The sequence below is a fragment of the Protobothrops mucrosquamatus genome, unplaced genomic scaffold (assembly GCF_001527695.2).
Source record: "Protobothrops mucrosquamatus isolate PMUCROS unplaced genomic scaffold, P.Mucros_1.0 scaffold3489, whole genome shotgun sequence".
NCBI classification, from domain to species: Eukaryota; Metazoa; Chordata; class Lepidosauria; order Squamata; family Viperidae; genus Protobothrops; species Protobothrops mucrosquamatus.
Genome location: NW_015389462.1, coordinates 29,126 through 53,255, shown reverse-complemented (window position 1 = coordinate 53,255; position 24,130 = coordinate 29,126). Strand labels below are relative to the sequence as shown.

Below are 24,130 nucleotides of genomic sequence, written 5' to 3'. Positions count from 1 at the left end.
CTGGTCCGTGGACCAGTATTGGGCTGCGACATGCCAGCAACCGGTCCACACAAACAAGCAAAGCCCCATCCGTGGGATGCAGGTAGCACACAAAACCACGCACCCTCCAGTTCGTGGAAAAACCTTTCTCCATGGAACGGGTCCCTGGTTCCCAAAAGGTTGGGGACCTCTTATCTCTCTCTCTCTCTCTCTCTCTCTCTCTCTCTCTCTATCTATCTATCTATCTATCTATCTATCTATCTATCTATCATCTGTCTGTCATCATCATCATCATCATCACTTCTATCATCTATTTAATCTATCTATCTATCTATCTATCTATCTATCTATCTATCTATCTATCTATCTATCTATCTATCTATCTTTACCTATATCTATCTATCTATTTATCTATATATCATCTATCTATCTATCTTTACCTATATCTATCTATTTATCTATCTATATATCATCTATCTATCTATCTATCTATCTATCTATCTATCTATCTATCTATCTATCTATCTATCTATCTATCTATCTATCTATCTATCTATCTATCATCTTTCACTGGGAAAAACAAAAAAATCACTCTGGAACAGATCAGCTATCTGAGATTTTTAAACTGAAATGAGTATTTTTTTTTCACATCAAGGGAGTTCCAAATAGGAGGCGATACTCCTTCCTTCCTTCCTAAGGTGCCTTTTTCCCCACCTGTATTTCCTCTTGGTCTTATTTGAGAGCACACTTGAGGATGACCTGCCCAGTCCCTCTTCCGTTTCCAAAGATTTGGTCTGCAGTTCACTTCCCCAGAATTCTAGCTTAACCGGATGCCTCTCGGCTCAAGCCGGGGAGTTAAATCCCTTCCAGAATTGCTGGACGTCAGATAGTACATAAATATAGTTCTGTAAATGAAAATAAACTAAAGCAAAATAACCACATGGAAAAGAGGCACAAGATGTCAGGGTCACACCCCTGTACAAAAGGTTTTTGTTTTATACACCCTGCCTCTTTAGAGATGGATACCATGGATACCATCCATGGCTCATTCGCAAGCTGAGCATCGCAAGAGCCCTGCTGGTCTTTTTATTTCCCACAATGCCCCTGATAACCGCCGGGTGGGTGGGGCATTGTGGGGAAAGTCAAAAAGACAGGCAGAGACACACCCAAAGGGGGCAAAGCCAGAGAAGGACTTTGCTCTCTCCGGTTCCCGCAGCGAAGGTTCACACACCTCCACCTTGCCGGGCTCTCCGACTTCCCCGGCGGGAATTTTCGCCCCCCCTCCCCGGCACCAGCAACGGTTCCTAAGCAACTGTTGCTAGGAAACGGGCTCTTGTTGACAGCACCCAAGGCTGCCTGCACCCTCACCGGGGGAAAACACGGCTGGTCCAAATCTGGATGCTTGGAGACCGGGCTCAGGAGACAGCCGAGCGTTTCTGCAAAAGCCCTGTCAAGTTTCAGGATGGCTGATCTGAAAAACACGCCCTCTAGAGCGCTCTCCGAGCACGTAGGGCACGCCGAGTCAAGGTTAGACTTCAGATCTTTGTGTTTTTCTCCTTGCTGAGGGGTCAAAGCAACCTCCCCAAAGAGCAACAGGTGGCAGCTGGTGCTTTCAAGAAATCCAAAGGGCTTTACTGGAATAACAAAGTAGGAAGGGGTTTTAGAGGTCTTCTAGTCCAACCCCCTGCTCAGGCAGGAGACCCTACATCATTCTGAACAAATCTCTTCTTACAAAATCTCCCGTGTAGGAGCACCCACAACTTCTGGAGGCAAGCCATTCCATTGATTCATTGTTCTCACTGTCGGGAGATTTCTCCTTGTTTCTAGGTTGCTTCTCTCCTTGATTAGTTTCCATCTCTTGCTTCTTGTCCTCCTCAGATGCTTTGGTTAATAGATCGTCCCTGTCTTCTCTGTGGGAGCTCCTCAAATACTGGAAGGCTGTTAATCATGTCACCCCTAGTCCTTCTCTTTGTTAGCCTAGACCAGGGGTAGGCAACCTTGGCTCTTTTATGACTCGTGGACTTCAACTCCCAGAATTCCTGAGCCAGCAGGGCTCAGCTTGGAAACCTCTCCCTTTCCCCTCAGCATGGCTGGCTCAGGAATTCTGGGAGTTGAAGTCCACCAGTCATAAAAGAGCCAAGGTGGCCTACCCCTGGCCTAGACAGACCCATTTCCTGCAACCTTTCATGGCATGTTTTAGCCTCCTGCCTCCCTAATTATCTTTGTTGTTCTTTTCTGCACTCTTCCTAAGGTCTCAACATCTTTGTTTTTGTATCGGGGTGACCAAAACTGGATGCAGTATCCCAGGTGTGGCCTTATCAAGGCATTATAAAGTGGTACCAACACTTCACTCGACCTTGGTTCTATCCCTCTGGTGATGCAGCCTAGGACCGCGGCTGGCTTTTTTTGCCAGCTGCAGCACGCCAAAAAATGCAATGCAATCCAAACTCAGATTTAAACTCGGCTTTGAACTCAAGTCAAATATCTAGCAGCTGCTGACGTTCCGAATCATGCTTGGTTTTCACCTTAGTTAAACCCAGCTCATTTCTAATGGGGTAAAATCTCTTGCAAGTCTGAAAACTTGGCAATACCCCCAGGGGGGACACGCCAATCCCGAAAGAACTCGCCAAGTCGGTTGACTCCCTCAAGTTGGGAGAAATCTCGAATTAAAACACCGTTTCCCCTTGCTTTTCCCCCGCAGCCATTGTCCAGAGCACAAGTGGGCTTCGGCAACGGAGGTCGTGGAGAAAAAATCTATTTTCTACCCGCTGAGCGAGCAAGACCAACCTGCAGAAGAGGACGCCGGCCCTTCCCAAAGCCGTCCTCCCTCGCCACCTGCAGATGAAGGAACGTCAGTCAGGACGGCATCCGTTGCAGCACCTCTCAGCACCCGCGGACTGAGCAGCAGCGAGCAGGTGGGAGCCCTGGACCTTCAGGTGCGCCCCAGGTTGGGCTGGGAGATCCCTCAGATAACCTTGGGGAAAACAGATGAAGGTGTAGAGTCCGGCCAAGGTCGGGATGAAGCCCCGAGCTTCGGCGAGGCTGTGGCAGAGGGGGAAGAGGCCCGGAGAGAAGGGGGCGAGGCGGATCCTGTGAAGACCCTCCCAGAAGATCAAGGCCAGGACCCTCCTGGCCGGGGGGAGGACTCAGTCGGAGACTTGACCCAGACCTCCCCTTCCAGTTGCAAGGTAAAGTCCATGTCGGGCCACGTCGGAAAATGGAACAAGAACCTGACGTCCAGAACGCGAGGCGTTTTGTGCCCTGATGGACCTCCGCCAGTAGCCCCAGGTGAATCAGACAGCTTTCCTTCCAGCTAGGACAGTGGTGGCGAACCTAGGGCACGGGTGCCAGAGGCGGCACTCAGAGCCCTCTCTGTGGGCACGCGCGCCGTCGCCCCAGTCCTAGGCCTTCAGCTGGGTTTTATAAAACCTTTTCGCTTTAGGCCTCCGCCACCATGTGCAAAAAAAAAAAAGGTTCAATCAATCAGTCAATTTCAACTTCTCGCAGGGAAAAAAAAGATCTTGCAAAGTTGGAATTGATTGATTGAACTTTTTAATCCCACCCAGTCTGCCGTTACCACCACAGCCACGCCCACCCAATGGACCACACCCACCCAATTGGCCACACCCAGACACTGGACACACCCACCTGGCAGCCGATGATGCATAAATGGGTTTTGGGTTGCAGTTTGGGCCCTCGGTTTCTAAAAGGTTCGCCATCACTGAGCTAGGAGAAGACCTGCTGTCCACCACATCCTCATCCCGCGCAGCTCCTCTCCACATTTGAGAAATAAGACATGCATTCCTTCCCTCCAAGCTTCCCGATGCCCACAGTGCCCTAGAGTAATGCAGTGCGGCATTCTGGGAAAATGAAGAGGGGCAGCTTCCAGGAAGGAAGCCTCAACAAGGACGGGATCCTCTGAGCACTGTTGACAATTGTAACCCCTGAAGTGGGCCTGTCTGAGCCTCCAGATGTTGGCAAACTACAGCTCCCAGCATCCCTATTTTTACTGTTGGTTTATGAGGGGCTGCTGGGAAGGGTAGTTCACCTCCTGCTCATCCCCATATAGGACCTAATAACGTTCAATGCATTCCTCTTTTGCTCTCATGTCCAACCACAGGAAAACCCAGCTGGTAGGAAAAATACAAACAAACCCTGGTTTCTCCCTGGCTACTTTGTTTTTAGCCTGGCGACACCTGCATTTTCCCCCTGAATAGTGCACAGATTGTCTCCCTTAACAAACGTCTCGGTTAACAACGGAAACGTCGGGCTCAATTGCCGTCGTAAGTCAAGGACTACCGCATTTCGAAGAGATTTGATTCGGCAGCCCAGCCAAAGAGAGAGGAGTGCCCCCTTCTCTCTGCCAAGCATGTTTTTTTTATTTTTTTATTTTTTTTAAAGTTTTTTATTAATAAAACAATTAAAACAAAAAAAGGACATGACATGACGTTCCAGTATACATAATCCTAATAATTCGTTCCTTATCATATTTAAAGTTCTATATATACATCTCTCTATATAAATATATACATATATTCCCCTATATAATACAATCTCAAGCTTATTTCTCTACATATTAACATATAATTTTATATACCACAAACTTAAACTTTAACTCAAAACCCGAACAGTTCTTCTTGACTCATACCAGCAGTAAAATTTGTCCCAGATTCCACCAAGCATGTTGTCAAAGTAAAATCATCCTGGCAAATCTCATAAAAAGAAAAAATTAGGGACGGGGAAAGACCTATAAAACCTTGGTTTCCTCAGCAGGCAATTTGGCTGGAGGCAAAACTCAGTCTCATCACTAGAGCAAATTAAGTGGAACAGGGGAAGGTAAAATACCTAAATATTTGTACGCTATAAAAATATGAGCTAGAGCAGGGATTCCCCAACCCCCCGGTCTGTAGACCGGCACCGGGCTGTGCCACGCCAGAAACCGGTCCACACAAACAAGCGAAGCCTCATCCGTGGGATGCAGGCAGCACGCGAAACCACATCCTCACCGGTCCACGGAAAAACCTCTCTCCATGGAATCGGTCCCTGGTGCCCAAAGGTTTGGGGGCTGCTGAGCTAGAGGTAGGGGAATATCCTGTGATTTTGTTGTGCTGACAGAGTAGCGTTGCCAATTGTTAATTGTCCTACTGCAGCCCTGACAATAAAAGGAATTTGAGATGGCAAAAGCAGTCTATAGGCATGGAGCAGAGCTGATGTTTGAATAAAGATATCTGATCGTATCTGGCAACTAATGGATATCTGGAGTAGCATAATATCAGCCCCAATTTTCTCCTTATTTCTGATCAGGTCTGCTCTGCAGCCTTCCCTGGAGACAGGGCCCTGAAATTTGCAAAAGCAGAGCCTGAAATGTCAGCGCCATTTTTCTCCTTTTGGAAAACAAGAGGGTGCAGGCAGTCCTCAACTTACGACCACAACTGAGCCCAAAATTCTGTTGCTAAGTGAGACTGAAGTGAATGCTGTCCGATTTTACGACCTTTCTTGTCACAGCTGTTAAGGGAAATCACTGCAGTTGTTTTAAGTTAGTGACAAAGTTGTTAACCGAATCGGGTTTCCCCGTTGACTTTGCTTGTCCGAAGGTCGCAAAAGGGGATCACAGGACCTCCCAGAGACACTGCAGTCGTCATAAATATGAATTTTGGAATTTTAATCACGTGACCCTGGGGCTACTGCAGTGGACGTAAGTGTGAAAAACGGCCATAAGTCACTTTTTTTCCAGTGCTGTTGCAACTTTGAACAGTCACTAAACAAGCTGTTGTAAGTCCAGGAGTCCCTGCAAAATAAATGCAACTCACCTTTTTTTTTCGCACTGTCACAAACTCCATAAGCCACCATCCTCTGAAAACAATCCATGAAAAGAACGAAATTCTCACCCGTGATCCTCCCAAGTCTCTTTGCCTCTTCTCCTGGGACCCTCGGCTGCTAAAATATTATTTTGAAAAATAAAATAAACCAAACTTTTTTCCGGAAGGAGCCGATTATCCTTAAAAACCATCCCGCGATGCCCTTGGGAGAGCCATTAAAAGGTTAAATGCTCATCTTTACATCCTGCAATAGTTAAGTGTCTTCGCCATTGGTATCTTCCGTCATCAAATCCACTTTTTCACCAGCCTCTCACCAAATATGCACTTCTCTCTTTTCCTAGAAGTCGGAGAGTTGCTAGATTTTTCCCGTTGGCCGAGCAGAGGGGCAGAAGAATTAGTGAACATTTTAGTCTTCTCAAATGGGAAAAAAATCCAGCTTTCCCAAACCTCGGATAGGCTAAAACCACGCACTGAAATAATCCAAAGAAGCAATATTAGATTAAATAAGATTTAGGGGCATGCTTATGCATTCAAACACCCACAGAGGTTGTAGCAGATTTCTCAAAAGCTCTTTGGAGACGCTTAGCTGCAAAACAGACTCCATCAGTTCCACAAACAATCTCTTCCTTATATTTTATTCTTCTTGACATTCAAGTCCAGAGAGGAAAAGAACAACTCCAGAATAATAATAAAAAAAATTTGTTCATTCCACAACACCCTCACACTTCTGCCCTGATGTCAGAATTCAATCTTGAAACTGCAGCATTTTATTTTTTTTTTAAATCCAATCTCTGTCCACCCTTTTTTTTTTCTGAAAAGCCTCCGTCCTTCAAAGGAACTCTTCGGTCAAAGCCCCGGCTGAGCTGCGTACGAGTCACGACTTCGAACGGGAACGCCGACACTCCTCCGTCAGAAGAAAGAAAGAGACAGTGAGCCAAATCCACATCGAAAGCGTTGGGTGGGCATCTCAAAAAGAGTTGAATCGGTGCTCTCACGAGTCTTGCAGAATTGAAAGACACAGAAATTAGACAACGTAAAACTTTCAACTTTGCAAATTCAGGATCCGGAGATCTTTTTCCTGCTTCCACAAAAAGTCTATTCACCTCGTACGTTCTGGGTATTGAAGTCTGCCCAGCCTGTGCTTTACCCGTTGAGTTACAGCCTCTTGCTCTGTAGCTGTTGGCCAACTGACCGGGGTGTCAAAGCATGACATCACAACCTCTCCATTGTGACCCGGGCGCAAGTCAGCTTCCAGAAGTATGGCTTCAGGGCAGGAAGTAGTTTCCACACCGAATTGCTGGGAGCCCAGGGTCTGCAGGAAGAAATTCCTTAGCTTCCCTCCCCGGTTGACTCTCCGAAGACCTCTGTGCTTCTCAGGTGCCCCTCTCTCAACTAGGCAGGAAAGAGGTGGTGGGCACACCGGGATGGTGTGCAAAAAAGGGAAAGAGTTGAAAACGGATGAGGGAGTTAGAGAAAGTCAAGGAGGCAACTGTTAACCCTCGGAGGGATGTCCATCGTAAGATTGGCTGGGGCGTGACAATCAACACGTGCCCGTTGTCCCAAGGGACAACTGGGTAGCAACTGAGTGTGGCTAAAGACCCCCATCTCAGGACGATTGTATAAAGTCCATTGGGAGGGCAGATACAGAATCCCACTTAAGCCACTTAAAGTTGGCGTGACAAACTCCCAAGAAACACCGCCTTTTAGCTAATTTCGCTCCGACTGGTGAAGTTACTAAGATGAGTAACGAAGTTGGGTCCAGTTGCCGTGGTTCAACCGTTAGACACCTTTGGCCCGGATGACGGGAGCCTTCCTTGACAGCTTGCATTTTCTCCTTTGCGCCTGCCAATCACCCCACCGGCGTGACCTAAAATTCTAACTCTCCACCCCACCCCACCCCGGTCTCAGTGTCTGTCCTTGGTGCCTTCTCCGCATGGAGAAGGCGGACCTTGCAGGGTTGATTTTAGAGTCCAGTTCCAGAGTCCCTCCACCGCAGATGCCGTGGTGGAGCTGGTTCCTCTGGACTGCAACCGGGAGGGAAAACCCAGATTAAAATCTGGGCGTTTGCTGACCGAGGCTGGTCTGGCTTTCAGGATGGATGAGCGAAAGACCGCTGGATGGCAATGAAAGAGCAGCTGCCCTCCGTTTAGGCTTCCGTTGGTTCCCATACTACAACGAAGCAGGTGAGGCCCATCGGGCGACAAAGCTGCCCAAAAGACGGCCGGGACAGAGTCATCCAAAGGTCCAAAGCAACCCAACTCATCCACAAGGAGGTGAGCCTGACTTCCTTTTTTCAGCCAAGCGGAATTGGGCACGTGGCCTAAAAGGAGCGGAATGACTGCACATTAACCCAGTCATATGAGCGGATAACATGAGCGTGTTTTTTGGTAGATTCAGAAAAGGGAACTGGATAAGCTGGAGTGAATCCACAGATCGAAAGAGACCACAGGTAGTCCTCGCCTTACAACGCTTTGTTTAGACCAGGGGTCTCCAAACCCTCCCCCCCCATTTGAAACTGGGCCGCAGAAGTGGTGGGCGCGTGCTCACGAAGCTCCGTTCATGCGAGGGGCTGGCGCACAGGCCCGCCGCTTGTGCGAATGCAGCTGTGTGCGCGTAGAACCATCCCTCCTTCCTCCTCTGCCGGTCCACCGTTGGAAGTTACAACAGCGCTGAAAAAGCCGACTCGTGACCCCTTTTCACACTTAACGACCGTTGCAGGAACTCCGTTGTGACATTAATCAAAATTCTTGGCCACTGACTCCTATTTATGACGGTGGCCGTGTCCCGGCGTTCACGCGATCCCCTTTTGCGACCAAGTCACTGAGGGGAATGCAGATTCGCTTAACAACCGGGTTACTAACTTAACAACTGCAGTGATTGACTTAACAACCGTGGCGAGGAAAGTTGTAAAACAGGGCAAAAAAAAACCTCACTTAACACCTGTCCCACTTACCAACAAACTTTGGGCAAAATTGTAGTCATAGATTGAGGGCTACCTGGAGCTAGTTTCCTTCTCTTCATTGTTTCCAGCTTTCCCCCCAACCAGTAAGATTTTTTGGGGTGCCACTGTGTAAAAGCTAGAGAAATCTAGCAGCTCAAGGAAAAGAGGAATTCCTTGAAAAGCTAGATTTCAAAGGGCAGAGAATGTTTCATCTTCCGACCAGGAATCTGTGCCCTCCAAACAAAAACCCCAGAGAACTAAGCCATAATTGCACTTGGCGTATTGCTGTGTGGGTATTATAAAGACAGCTGGGAAAACCATCCAGAATCACGGGAATTCGAATGCTGTAAATAACAGGCTTGGAATTACCACCTACAAATTGGAACGTATAACAACCGCCTCAAAGCTGCTGCTTTGTTTCGTTAGCATTTTTTGTAAATATCCGGGAGGGGAAAGACGCGGCCCAAAAAATAAAAAAATAAAAAAAGGAAGCTTTTTGCTGGCTTAAAAAGTACAGATCCCAGGGGAAATTGGTGGCAAATTTAGACCAGCCAAAAGAAGATTTTTGGACTTCAATCCCAGCATGCTGACTAGGGAATTCTGGGAGTTGAAGTTCGCGCACCTTAAATTTGCCAAGTTTGAAAAAAAAAACACAGCACTAGCGGAAGTGGCTGGTCCACCAGATACAATACTGAACTACAATACCCAGCAGCCTCCACCGGTATGAGCACTGGGAGGGTTCAGCAGTGTCTGGAACCGGGGGTCCCCCAACCCCACTCCGCTCGCAGACTGTTTTCAAAGCTCTTTGAGCCAAAGCCGGTTTCAAGTTCCCAGACCATAAGAAACTGAGGGTGGGAAAGGGGCTTATCGTTGCCAACCAGGACCTCAAATTCGCCCTTTTTTCATTTTTTTCCCCAGCTTGGCCCAATGAGTCACGTCTCTCTTTTTTCTATCCCGGCATTTGGATCTGAATTTGCCCCTTTGCCTAGCTATCAATCCATGCTGGTTGAATGCCAAGCCGGACCCGTTTCTCTGCTTTGTTGGGGCTGGTGAATTGCCTCTTCCGCTTTTCTCCTTCAGAGAGAAAAGGGTTGGGCTAGAGGACCTCTCTGGACCTCCCGGTTGTAGGATTCTGTGATTGGTTTTCTTCTTTCTGACTTGATGTACGAGAGACCGTGCACACACCCCTGGCAGGCCCTAACCTTCTTCTCTTCCACAGATCCCAAGGGCGTAGAAAACAGGAGGCAGAAATACCGCGCTCTTTTTCCAAGCCAGGCACTGAAGCAGTGGAAGACATACAAGCAAAAGGGTAGGAATTGGATGCATCCCATCATCCCCTTCTGATACAGAAGGAGAGGCCAAAATCTCTCCAGTCCAGCTCTAGTGTAGGTTTTTTTTTGGGGGGGGAAGAGCCCCCCCCCCTGCTTAGATTTCAAGGAGCCTTAGTGGGCTGCTGGCGCCACTTAATATTTGGGGAAAAGGTGGGCTGTGTTGATGTAATGGTATGTGAGAATGACCTTGGGAAGCCGGGGCCTAGGGAACGGTCAGATAAGAGACAGCAGAGCCCTCAGCTGCGTAGTGGGTGGTGCAAGAGTAGTTGTGCCCTCCAGTGTATACCTGCCAGCTGTATCTCCCTCCCAAATGACACCCTTGATTCATTAAGCCTTGCGTCTCCCACACTCTCAATATTGCATCTGGTTTTGGCCACCGCGATCTTAAAAACATGCGAAGAAGACTCTGGAAAGAGGGCAGAGCAGAGCAGCAAAAGATGATGAGGGGGCTGGAGGCCAAAACCTATGAAGGTTGCCTACTCCTGGCCTAGCTGGACCCAAGAGGGCTCACCCGCCCTCCTTCTCGTTCCAGGGCTTCCCAAAATAGCCGAAGGGAGATTCACCTATGAATTCAGATCAAAGAAGCCCAGAGCCATTCTGAAGGCAGCGCTCCGAATGAGTCACCTGGACGAGAGGAGAAACGAAGAAGCCCCGGCATCCGGGCCGTTCTTTTACATCGGCGGAGCGAATGGGGTTGAGACGTAAGCAGAAAGCCCTCGCCCGCCCGCCCCCCCCAACCCTTGAGCGAGGAAGCCTGCCTCAGGGAGGGGTTGTGCTAGATGGCCTTTGCGGAGCCCTCTCAGCTGCGGGACCCAGAACGTAGGCAGCAAAAGGTGGCCCTCGGCTTAACAGCCTAGCGACCGAAGTTTACAACGGCAGGCAAAAAAAAGGGACCGATGGGTTTTCGCGCCGGTCATCCTTGTGCTGAAGCTCGATCGAGTTTTAGATCACGCGGTCTAAATCTGGGCGCTCGGCGGCTGGCGTGTATTTATGAGAGTGGCGCTTTGCGATCTTCCCAGCCGGCTTCCGACAAGCGAAGGCAGTGGGAGAAACCGGATTCGTTTAATGACTGCAGCGATTCGCTTAACAACTTTGGGGGGAAAAAAGAGGAGGGGGCGCAACTCAATGAACAACTGTCTTGCTTATATAGAACTACCTCTATTTCTAGAGCAGGGGTCCTCAAACTCGGCCACTTGAAGACTTGTGGACTTGTGGACTTCATGGCTGGCTGTGGACTTCAACTCCCACACTTCTGCAAAAAAATACCATCAAAAGTGGCAGAGAGAGAGAGAGAGACAGAGAGAGAGAGAGAGACAGAGAGAGAGAGAGAGAGAGAGAAAAAGAGAGAGAGAGAGAGAGAGAGAGAGAGAGAGAGAGAGAGAGGAATCCTGGGAATTGAAGTCCACAAGCCTTCAAATGGCCGAGTTTGAGGACCCCTGCTCTAGAGGGTTATTGGCCACCTTGTACCAAGGCCATCTTCTTCCTCTCTCGCAGCCTGAGTAATTACTGCAAAAGCAAAGGGTGGCAACGGATTTATGACAACCGGAGGGAAGACTACGTCTTGAAATGGTGCGAGACCAAGTTTCGGGACACCTATTGCAACTTCCGAGAAGGTATGGGCCAGCTTTCCAAGGCCAAGACAAGCTGGAAGGAACAAGGGCGGGTTCAGAATTTCTGGAGGTCAAGGAGCAGAGGGGCGGACAGAAAAAAAATATATCTGTAGCTCAGAGTTGAACTGGGGGGTCCTTGGTGCTCTCTGAGCTTGGTGGTTTTGTTGCAGACATTTAATTAGCAAGCTAGGTGACATCATCAGTGCTAGAAGGCAGTGGGGTGGAGGAGGAGGAGGAGGAGGAGGAGGAGGAGGAGGAGGAGGAAGAAGAAGAAGAAGAAGAGGAAGAGGAGGAGGAGGAGGAGGAGGAGGAGGAAGAAGAAGAAGAAGAAGAAGAAGAAGAAGAAGAAGAAGAAGAAGAAGAAGAAGAAGAAGAAGAAGAAGAAGAAGAAGAAGAAGAAGAAGAAGAAGAAGAAGAAGAAGAAGAAGAAGAAGAAGAAGAAGAAGAAGAAGAAGAAGAAGTAGTAGTAGTAGTGGAGGAGGAGGAGGAGGAGATCCTTGGTGCTCTCTGAGCTTGCTTATTTTCTTGCAGACATTTAATTACCAAACTAGGTAACATCATCAGTGCTAGAAGGCAGTGGGGTGGTGGTGGAGGAGGAGGAGGAGATCCTTGGTGCCCTCTGAGCTTGGTTGTTTTCTTGCAGATGTTTCACGACCCAACTATGTAACATCATCAGTATTAGAAGGGAGTGGGATTTTCAGGGAGGAGGAGGATTGTGGGGTCCTTGGCCCTCTCTGAGCTTTGTTTTTTTTCTTGCAGACGTTTCATTGCCCAACTAGGTAACATCATCAGTGCTAGAAGGCAGTGGAGGGGGAGGACTGTGGGCTCCTTGGTGCTCTCTGAGCTTGGCGGCTTTCTTGCAGGCGTTCCATTACCCATCTAGGGAACATCTTCATTTCAGATCACATCCCTCCATCGTAACTTGGAGCGGTCATTAAGCGACCGGTCATTAAGCAGGGCTGCCCGTTAAGGCCTTCTCCATCTCCTCTGCTGCCTGAGCCCCTGTTTTTTTTTTTCTGCCCATTCAGGAGAGCAGCTTCTCTACCAGATCCCAAACAACAAGATCCTGACGACAAAGATCGGCCTGTTGATGAACCTCAGGGAATATGATCGGGTGATGAAGAAAATTGGCCAGGCAGCCAGGTAGGCCCCTCAGAGGTAACAGGCTACAGTTGATAATCCTCCTGGATGAAGGGGGGAGAAGCAATTTGACATTATCTTTGAACTGCCAAGGATGCCACCGTCCATGAAGTTCAAAGAGAAAAGTTTGAAGTTCTAGGCTTATTTCCCTAATGTCTGATCGCCGTTGATGTATTTGCCCAGTTTGCTATTGACAGTTGCATAAAATAACTTACCGTCGAAACTCAATAATCCACAGGATGAGAATAAACAAGCTTGCTAATGAAGGGTGAAACATTGTATTGAAATTATGTCCAGTGATGTCCAAAACATTATATCGAAATTATGTCCACCAGCAACGGATGGAAGCTAATCCAGGAGAGGAGCAACCTAGAACTAAGGAGAAATTTCCTGGCAGTGAGAACAATGAATCAGTGGAAGGGTTTTTGCCTCCAGAAGTTGTGGGTGCTCCACCACTGGAGGCTTTTAAGAAGAGACTGGACAGCCATTTAACCAGAATGCTATAGGGTCGCCTGCTTGAGCGAGGGAGGGGGTGGACTAGAGGACCTCCAAGGTCCCCTCCAGCTCTGTAATTCTGTTTTTATCAACACTGTGATTCAAAAGGCAAACGACGAATTTCTTCCCTTTGAAATCTGTGGCTCAGCCACTTTGGGGCCAGCTGGGCTGAGATTACACGCTGTTCTCAGCAGAAAGCACAGTGCTGTCTCTAGCAAGCAGAAATTATATTGAGAAAGGATGCTAGTCCATATGAAGGAGTCATGGGTATCTTTTAATCCCTAGTGTGCGTGGGAGAAATGATGGCTGGCCTGTAAATTCATTAAAACAAGTCTGTGTGAGCTTATTATTATTATTTAAAAAATTCTCCCCTTTCCCTTTCTTGCAGATTGCTAAAAATGGAAGATTTTTTCCCGGAGACGTTTCGTCTGGACACCAAAGACGAGAGAGAAGTCTTCTTTGAAATGTACAGAGGTGAGCCCCAACGCCATTTATTCTGTCTCCCTTTTCAAGATAATGAATCTATTTCGAACAGTGGGTTCTGTCAAGAAAGACAGGAGCAGGTTGCGATCTCGGTATTCAAATGTGGCACGGAGGGACGGGCCCGGTCAAGCGAACGACGTCACCTGCGTTGTGACGTCATTGGCTTGAACGATGTCGCGACTCCTGTGATGTCCCAGGCGTATGTCACGTGTGGAACGGCCCAGCTGGCCCTGCTCTGCTCCCCAACGTCTCTCGTTACAAGAAGATGAAATCACGGGTGGAAAGAATGCACAGGTAGCCTTCGACATACAGCATTTTGTTGTCAACGCTGCTAACATCGGATGTTCTTGCTTTGACAACTTATGGAGATGCAGCCATTTTCCTTCTTATGTTTTACTCTTAGAATTAGAGTTAGAATTAGATTATACTGGAGGGGGGAGGAGGAGGAATGTGCATGGGAGTTTAATTAGACATAACAATACTAATCCTAGTGTGAGAACCAAGGTTATTGAAATAAGAGATGATAAGAAATAGCGGGTTGGAGAACTGGAGGGGAAAGCCTGCATTTCAAACTAATTGGAGAATGTGATTTATGACTGTTAATTGGAGGAGGGAATTGTGCTTTGATACTATGTGCTCAGGGGAGAGGAATTCATATTTTGGCTTGGCCTATGTACGTGCCGATGCTATGCTACTCGAATAAAGATTCTTTAAGGTAAACAATGCCTCGAAGCTCTTTGAAGAGTTTCATCTGTCGGAACCATAAGCAAGTGGACTTGTTGATAGGAATTACGTAAGATGTAATCCCTGGGAAAACTATTGCTTAAGTCTATGAACCGCTGTGGGAACCTCAGAGTGAGTTTTGGTCCGGCGTAACCCCGCAGTGTATTCAATAAACGTTTTAAGATTTTCGGAAACGGGATGAACCTGGAGCTTCCTTTGGATTCTGGAGCTGGATGTTGACCCTTGGGCTGTAAACCTGGGGCTAGCAGCTGAAGCCTCTTTCTCCCTCCCTCTCTGCAGAACCTCAGATTTGGATCTGCAAGCCCACCAGCTCCAACCAGGGCCGAGGGATTTTTCTCCTGAAAAGCCAAGCGGAGATCCGAAGCCTGCAAGCCAAACTCCAAGGCATGGAGGACGAGCCCGGCTATAGGAAGCTGCCTTACAAACTGCCTCAGGCACGAATCGTCCAAAGGTAGAGAATCTGCCACGCAGCCGCCCGGCTATCCAGCTCCCGGCTGGTGAGCGACCTCGGATGCTCTTGGACTTGAGCTAAAGCCCAAAGCGGGGATTCAGACAGAGACACGACGGGGCCCTCTTCCTGGGCAGCCTAGCCTATATACCATTTCAGATAGATGGTTGTCCGGTCTCTTCTTAAAAGCCTCCGGTGATGGAGCACCCACAACCTCTGAAATGTTTAATTTGTAGAACCGCCGATCTCACCCCAGGGGACTCTGGCTGTCGTTGTTGTTGTTGTTGTTGTTGTTGTTGTTGTTATTATTATTATTATTATTATTATTATTATTATTATTATTAAAATTATTTGTTGTGGGGGTTTTGTGCATTTTGATGTCACCGATGGGGCCGTGGGATTAGCCTTTGGACAAACGGGGAGAGAAAAGCAAAAAAGGCAGGACAAGAAGCAACAGATGGAAACTAATCAAGGAGAGAAGCAACTTAGAACTAAGGAGAAATTTCCTGACAGTTAGAACAATTAACCAGTGGAACAACCTGCCTCCAGAAGCGGTGAATGCGCCAACACTGGAAGTTTTTAAGAAGAGACTGGACAGGCATTTGTCTGACATGGTATAGGGTTTCCTGCCTGAGCAGGGGGTTGGACCTGATGACCTCCAAGGTCCCTTCCAACTTTATTATTATGATTATTATGATTATTATGATTATTATGATTATTATGATTATTAAGAAAGAGGGAGATTACTCGATCGTTCCTATCTGGGAAGTTTAGGAGGGCTTCCAAGCGGCCGACGGGCCGCGTTGTGCGAATTGAAGCGGCAGGAACAGCTGTCTCGAACCCTTTTGGATTCAGGAGCTATTTTGGATTCGAGAAAAAGCTTTTTTATGGTTATTTATAGCCTTCAGAAAGGATATTCGGGGTTGCATGGGAGAAAGGGAGGGAAAAAACACACACACACACAAATCCTTTGGTGTCGCTGCTGTGGAAAAATACAAATTGCACCCTGTGGGAAAGCAGCACGGGCACCCAGACAGACAGACAGAGTAGAGGCAGAGATAAGGGTAGAAATAGATAGATAGATAGATGATAGATAGATAGATAGATAGATAGATAGATAGATAGATAGATAGATAGATAGATAGATAGATAGATAGATAGATAGATAGATAGATAGATATAAATAGAGATATAGAGATAGATAGATAGATAGATAGATAGATAGATAGATAGATAGATAGATAGATAGATAGATAGATAGATAGATAGATATAAATATATATATATATATATATATATATATATATAGATAGATAGATAGATAGATAGATAGATAGATAGATAGATAGATAGATAGATAGATAGATAGATAGATAGATAGATAGATAGATAGGTGCGTGCGTGCGTGCGTGCGTGCGTGCGTGCGTGCGTGCGTGGGTGGGTGGATGTGAGAGAGAGAGAGAGAGAGAGAGAGAGATCCAGCAGCAAGAACAGCCTGATGGGAGGTGTAGTTCCGCATGATCAAGGGAGCTAAGTGCCCAGTGTCTTAGTTTTCATCCAGCTCACCTGCCTTTCCTTCACCCCAGGTACATCGACCGCCCTCTGCTGCTGGAGGGGAAGAAATTTGACGTCCGCTCTTACCTGCTCATCGCCTGCACCGTGCCCTACATGGTCTTCTTCGGCCACGGCTACGTCCGCCTCACCTGCCTCAACTACGACCCCAAGTCCGACGATCTCACGTCTCATTTGACCAACCAGGTGCTGAAAAAAAAGGGACGTCAATGGCCAACCCAGCCATCTGGAGCAGGCCTGCTTTCCTTTGGCTCTGCCCACTAGGCATTGTCTCTGGGCACCTGGCGCAGTGGCCGAGCTATTGCCTTTGTGTTAGCCCGATTCAAGACGGGTTGTTCGGCTTTGTGCGAAAGACAGCCACTGGCACCAGGTGCTCCGCAGAGAATGCTGGCTGGAAAAAAAAAGCTGTCAACGTTAGGCCGGGGTTTTATTTTCTCTCTCTTTTTTGTTTCCAAGAGACCAAGTTATCTCCTTGATTCCAGCAGTGGCTGACAAATTTGGCATTCTACCCCCCTATCCCATTTTTTCCTTCCCTGCAGTTGGATCCTGCTTCTCTTTTCTGAGGCTGAATGCTTGGCCCAGAGAAGTGGAAATGGATTTGGAAAGCAAAATCGTTGGGACTTTTTTTTTTTTAAGCTTAGCAAAGAAGCCTAAGCGAAAGGAAAAAAACAACAACTCAATTTGGCCTCATTTAACTCAAGTTAAATAGTTAATAAGATTAAAGGCAGCTAGTTGAAGAATTGTCTCTCTTTAGAGATTTCTTTCTCTCTGTCTCAATCTCTCTCCGTGTCTCTGTCTCTCTCTCTCTCTCTTTTGCAAGAGCTGAGATTTTAAATCTATCTATCTATCTATGTATCATCATCATCATCATCATCATCACTTCTATCATCTATTTAATCTATCATCTCTCTCTCTCTTTTGCAAGAGCTGAGATTTTAAATCTATCTATCTATCTATCATCATCACTATCATCATCATCACTTCTATCATCTATTTAATCTCTCTCTCTCTCTCTCTCTTTTGCAAGAGCTGAGATTTTAAATCTATCTATCTATCTATCTATCTATCTATCTATCTATCTATCTATCTATCATCATCACTTCTATCATCTGTTTAATCTATCTATCTCTCTATCATCTCTCTCTCTCTCTTTTGCAAGAGCTGAGATTTTAAATCTATCTATCCATCTATCTATCTGTCATCACCATCATCATCATCATCACTTCTATCATCTATTTAATCTCTCTCTCTCTCTCTCTCTCTCTCTCTCTCTCTCTCTCTCTCTCTCTCTCTCTCTCCCCTCTCTCTCTCTCTCTCTCTCTCTCTCTCTTGCAAGAGCTGAGGTTTTAAATCATCTTCCCCAGCTCATCATTCCTTGATTTCTAGCCTGCCTGTTGGCCAAACTCTCCCCAGGAAGCCTCAGAAAAAACCCCCACAGCGTTTGAAATCGTTTTATCAAATGTCTAGGCGGAGACCCAAAGAAAACACACTCCCCTTTCTTGCTGTGTTGCAGTTCCTCAGCAAAATATGGGGAAAGGAAAATACATTTTTTTTAAGCCAGCGAGCGAAGCCACTCTTATGGCATAGACAACCGAATGGAGAGCAGAAAAGGGGGAAAGAACGGAGTCTGTTTAGGCTTGGGGCTCGACCCGGGCAGCCCACCTAAGGTCATCTATCCAAGCCACGTTGTCATACTGCCCGGTCTTCTGGAGAATGCTTTTTTTTTTTCAGTACGTGCAAAAGAAGAGTCCCATCTACACCCACGTCAAGGAGGAGACGGTGTGGCTGATGGACCGCTTCAACAACTACGTCAACGAGAAGTTCAGGCAGGCCAAAGGTCTCCCCAGAGACTGGGTCCTTAACAGCTTTACCGTAAGTTTTCTGTTCATCAAATCCACACTTAACTTTTTTCCCCCGGGCCTAAGAATCTGAGAATCTCATACTTGAAAAATAGACCACCAGAAAAGGCCAGGCTTGTAAAACAGACTGTAAAGGCAAAAGAAATAAAATAAAAAATAACCTAGGAAAAAGAACCAGAAAACCACTCCCAGCTTTTCCCTGTGAAAATGGGTATAACTTTAAAATTTACAAAATGAACCAGGATTATTTTGGACTGTAGGAAATCTGTATTTCATCCCCTTCTATGAACATTTTTCCAGGGCTGGGTGGGGGTGGGTGGCTGGGAAATCAACGGAACAGACACTTTTTAGAGACATCTTTTCCCAACCTGACAACTGGAAGAGGTGTGGACTTCATGCTGACTGGGGGATTCTGGGAGTTGAAGTCCCTCACATCCTAAAGTGGCCAAGTTGGAAAGACGCTGCTCTATATCTTGCGGTTTTGGGGGGGGGGGTTCCCCACCCCTTACCTTTAGCAATTTATTCGCCGCAAAAGAAGCCTTGGATAACATATTTTCTTCGAAAAGGAGGCTCTGATTTTGGGGACCACCCCCTCCAATATTTGTCTTCCGTGCTTTACAGAAGAGAATGAAAGAAATCATGTTGCAGTGTTTTCTCTCGGTCAAATCCAAGCTGGAATGCAAACTGGGCTTCTTTGATCTCATCGGCTGCGACTTTTTGATCGATGAAGATTTTAAGGTACCTCTCTGCGATCTCCCTCCCCTCCCTGACAATTTCCCCACACCTTCAGATACACAAAACTGAATCGTATTAGCCAGATTCTGTCTCCCCTGTGGCTAATTAATCGCTTTGCAAACTCCCCAAGGAGTCAATCCCCCTCTTGTCCCATCCCCCTTTTTCCCCCCCCTGCAAGATCTGTGCGTAATCCTAGATCTTGTTATTCTGGATTAATTGCCACCCGTGATAAAGCGCCGTTTAATTTTAGCCGAGCTGCGAACTCATTACACTTTGTGGGTAATGAGGGTGCCTGCTTGCGTTGCATCCCACCCAGCCTGGTTGTGGCTTTTGTGTGGTGTTGCAAATCCAGGAAAACACGTCCATTCTGTGATCAGCTTAAGTTGGTCCCGTAGGGACATTTGGGGGATGAAGGACTGGCGTTTCCCAAAGGCGCCACCTGTTTCTCCAGTGATCATAATCTCACTGATTTTCCCTCCCGCAAACTTTGCAGAAACTGGGATGAAACAAACTTTGCAGAAACTGAGATGGAATTCCAGCGTCACCCAGTGGCAAAACACAAAATAGATTTTCAGGGAAGAGTTTTGGAAATCGTTGCAAGAACCTTATCCAATAAATCAGCAAATCACATCAGTTTGGGGCTTAAATCCTAGCTAGGAAGCAACAGACAAAAAGTCTCTGTCTGTTTCTCTGTCTCTGTCTTTCTCTCTCTCTTTCTCTTTCTCTGTCTCTCTCTTTCTCTCTCTCTCTCTCTCTCTCTGTCTGTCTGTCTGTCTGTCTCTCTCTCTCTCTCTCTCTCTCTCTCTGTCTCTCTTTTTCTCTCTCTCTCTCTCTGTCTCTCTGTCTCTCTCTCTCTCTGTCTCTCTCTCTCTTTCTCTGCCACTTTTGATGGTATTTTTTTTGCAGAAGTGTGGCAAAAAGCTGGAAGATTTGAAGTGGCTGTGAAGATACAATTTCCTTATTTTTAAGAAACTAGGAAAATTGAATTGCATAGGACTGAGTAGTCTCTGAGAGTCAGCATAGCTACAGTACAGCTTTGTTATTAGATACTAGAATAAAACATGAACTTGTGGCTCAAGGTGTCTTGCGAAGCCAGCCAGAGGCGATCGCTCAGCAATTGTAGCTATGCAACCCCCCCCCCCCAAAATGGACATAAATTGGACAAGAAGGGGAAAACCATACAATCACAACTGTTGGTTCAAAAATATGTTGTTTTTTAAACTCAGTCTGGACTTTTTTTTTCCCTTTTAGAATTACTTCTCTGTGCACGTGTGATATTTAATCTGGTCTTGAAAAAAAATTGGGGGGCCAAAAAGAACAAAGCCAAAGAAACCATTTCTGGGCTCATGCTTCAAAGGGATTTAGGAGGGATGTTTTGGAAGTTTCGATAAGCCCTCACAAAAAGGAGGGAAGGAAATACTGTAGGCCTCACTGTAACCAGTGCTACCTTCACAGGTGTGGCTCTTGGAAATGAACGCCAACCCTGCCCTGCACACCAACTGCACGGCGCTGAGGAACGTGATCCCCACGGTGGTGAACGAGACGCTGAGTAAGTTGCAAGAATCTGGGGGGCTGAGAAGGACTTGGGTGTGGGACCTTGGCATTTGGCAAGCAAAATATTTCTTTCGGGTCTGCTCGGAAAACGGGTGGGGGGGGAAAAACCCCGAATAAAGGCAGTCCTCGACTGACGATCGCAATGGAGCCCCCAAAATTTCTGTTGCTAAGCGAGACAGCGGTTAATATGAGTTTTGCTCACTTCAGCTGTTAAGTTAGCAACCCGGTTGTTAAGTGAATCTGGCTTCCCCGTTGACTTTGCTTGTCAGAAGGACGCAAAAGGCGATCGCATGTCCCCCGGGGACACCGCAACCGTCGTAAATATGAGTCAGTGGCCAACCGTCCAGATTTTGATCACGTGACCCCGGGGATGCTGCAGCGGTCGCAAGTGTGAAAAAAGAGCCATAAGTCCTTTTTCTCCCCCCCCCAGTGCCGTTGTAATTTCAAACGGTCCTTAAATGAAAAGCTCGTAAGTCGAGGACTATCTGTAGCTGGGAGAGCATCTTTGTCTCTCTCTCTCTCGACGTTACGCAGACACATTTAAGGATATTGCTGAGCGAATAAGTTAAGTCTCAATGGGGTGGGCAATTCTGGCAGTTGAAGTCCCCGTAGCTTCAAGTTGCCAAACGCCAGATTAGAGCATTTGAAAGCCACTTCAGGCCAGGGCCGACTTTCTTTGCTCCAATCAGGATTTTCTCCCATTTAGGCCATCCTCTGTTGAGTTTTCTGGGGAAAACCCAGCACTCTCCCTCTCTCTCCCTAAGGATCCCCCCCCTCCCTAGACTGAACCCTGCTCTCGATTCCCTTGCCGCTTTCAGATCTGACCGTGGAGATCTTCACCAAGGCTCAGAAGACCCAGAGCCTCCTCCCTCTGGAGTCCCTCTGCCACTTCGTCCTTCTCTACAACGGAACGGCTTCCAACAACGGGCTCCCCCTGCCAGCCAAGAGCAAGACCTCCCTCTGTTCCCTCAAGACCCCCCGGGCGAGTCTGGAGAGAGCCAGCGGCAGCAGCAGCAGCCCCGGGGTGCCCAACCTTCCGCCGGACAAACCGCCGCCCCCCAAAGTCTCCGAGAAAGCGCCAAAGGCAGACAGCCGAGGAGACAGCAAGGGAGAGCCCGCGGGCGCTCCGGAAGGGCTGGCTGTGCCCCCCAGCAAAGGCGTCCGACGGGACCCGCTCCCCATGCCTCAGATCCAGATCTCCATCGTCCCCAGCCTGACCTGCTGCCCTTCCGTCAAAGCCATCCTCCGGGGGCATCAAGTCTGCACCAGCGGCAACCAGTACATCATCAAACCGGTTCCGGCCGCCCCGGACAAGGCCGAGGGCGCCGAGGATCAAGGCAAGGCCCTCAACCTGCCCCGGGGGAACTCGAAAGATAAGTCCTACGCCACCTGGTTCCAGCAGACCTTCGGGACCAAGCTGCCGCCGGCCAGCGACAACCCCAACGGCGGGGAGAACGCCTTGACCAGCTCGCAGATGCTCTCCCTCCATCTGCAGTCCAGCCTGCCGCCCAACAGCTTGCTTCTTCCGGAGTTCCCCAAGTCCTTCTCCCCGCTCGGGGTCCCCGCCAAGAGGCTGCCGGCAGCCGAGACCAAGCCCAGGGCCGTCGCCGTGAGTCACAGTTGCCGGGAATTGCTCCCGGAGGAGAAAAAGGTCTCCCACCGGGGTTCTTAAAACCACCATCCCCACACAACCCGTGTCCGGAGTCTGGTGCGTGTCCAAAGTCCTCGTCTCTCTTTTTTTTCTTATAAAGGAACAAAAACGGGAAGGAAAAGAAGGCAGAAAGAAACATTCTTTCTGAGGTGTTCCAGCATCTTTCTTGGCAGGGGATGGTGGGCACGCGGCGTCTGCGTCTCTCTCCGGGTCTCTGAAAAAAAACGACAGGGGCAAAATACTTGTATTTGCTTAAAAAAAAACAACAAAAAAAAAAGAGCCAATAGCTTATTATTTTTATTTTTTAATCTTTCGAGCCTCGGAGAGTTTTCTGGGTTCTGCTTTTCTCCCCCTTTGACATTATTATTATTTTTCTCCCCCCCCCCCAAGACTTAACGACCACCCGAATGGGCTGGGCTACCATTCCCATCGTCCCAAGGTAGTGCAAAATAATGGGTGGTTTCAAAGCTTCGACTGGACTAGATGATCTCTCTGGGGCCCCTTCCAACACTCCGGTTCTGGATTTGAGACATCCCAACATTTCAGAAAGGTATACCGGGTTGAGGTCTTTGGGTAGGTGATGATGTGCTAGGGGGAAATCACATCACACAGCCAGCCCGTGATGCATGAATAATACACAGCCAATAATAATAATAATAATAATAATAATAATAATAATAATAATAATAATAATAATAATAATAATAATAATAATAATAATAATAATAATAATAATAATAATAATAATAATATACTGCATCCTAAACTGGGGTCGAAATGCCCAGCCTCCAGTTTCTTTCAGTAGGCTTTTTGACCCTTCCTGTGGCCACAACCATGTGCTTCATTAAGCACACAGGACTTGGGATGACCCACCACAAGGACAAACTTTGTCTTCTAATTCTTGGTCGTTCTCTTCCAGCGGCTTCCGTTTTTCTGCCTCATTCTCAACTCCCCCCCACCGAAAAAGGTCTTCGGGTCAGCTTTCCAAAGGCTACAGCCCATCCTGCCGAGTTGGGCAGAGGTTGGGCCCCTCCACCCACCCTTCCCAAAAGCTTCACCTGGGGTGTGCGTTATGCTCCCAGCATGCTCCCTATGCGCTAGGGACGATTCCTGGATGCCCAGCCAGGCGTAACTGAGAGGCCCACGGCATTCGCACAACCGGCGGTCCCAGCCCTCCCTCCCAATCCTTGCAGGATGGTGGCACCGCCGGGATGCTCAACAGTCTTCCCGGCCTCTCCCGCCTGTTTCCCTGTGGGATCTGATTTTGCAAATCAGATTTCCATGAGATCTGGCCTCCCACTAAAGAACTTATGGCTGTTACTCTAGCTCACATCTCACCGGTGGAATCCTTTACACCATCACTGAGTATCTTTGGTGGAGGGATGAAGTCAAGCAGCTACAGCCATCAAGAGCAGGGGTCTTCAAACTTGGCCCTTTGGCCAGGCTGAGGAATTCTGGGAGTTGAAGTCCACAAGTCATCAAAGGGCCAAGTTTGAAGACCCCTGGTCAAGAGGTTCTTGAACTTTTAACTGCCTTCATCCTTCACCCTTCCGAGCTGATGGGAGTTACAATTCCCCATTTTGACGGTAAGAAGTTCCTGGCCTCCCCTAAATTTCATTACCCCACAACACCAAGGAACTAAATCCAGGATTGGGGATTTATGCAAATTCTGCTTTTTATTCGCACAAGGCCACCGTTCTCATATACAAAGCTAGGACAGTCGCAAACAGAATAATTTGCCTCTACAAATCTCCCTTTTTCTACCCTTC

The 24,130-nt window shown here is 47.6% G+C and overlaps 1 protein-coding gene across 1 annotated transcript; it reads left to right on the top strand.

The window, feature by feature from the left end:
- Positions 1-1,441: 1,441 nt before the first annotated feature.
- Positions 1,442-22,382, top strand: TTLL10 (tubulin tyrosine ligase like 10). The gene is made up of 14 exons (XM_029286377.1): positions 1,442-1,506; positions 2,681-3,267; positions 7,892-7,981; positions 9,959-10,048; positions 10,603-10,771; positions 11,565-11,683; positions 12,709-12,823; positions 13,704-13,789; positions 14,822-14,993; positions 16,577-16,748; positions 18,294-18,434; positions 19,043-19,159; positions 20,612-20,705; positions 21,529-22,382. The coding sequence occupies exons 1-14, from the start codon at positions 1,442-1,444 to the stop codon at positions 22,380-22,382; spliced, it is 2,871 nt and encodes a 956-aa protein (XP_029142210.1).
- The last annotated feature ends 1,748 nt before the right edge of the window (positions 22,383-24,130 follow it).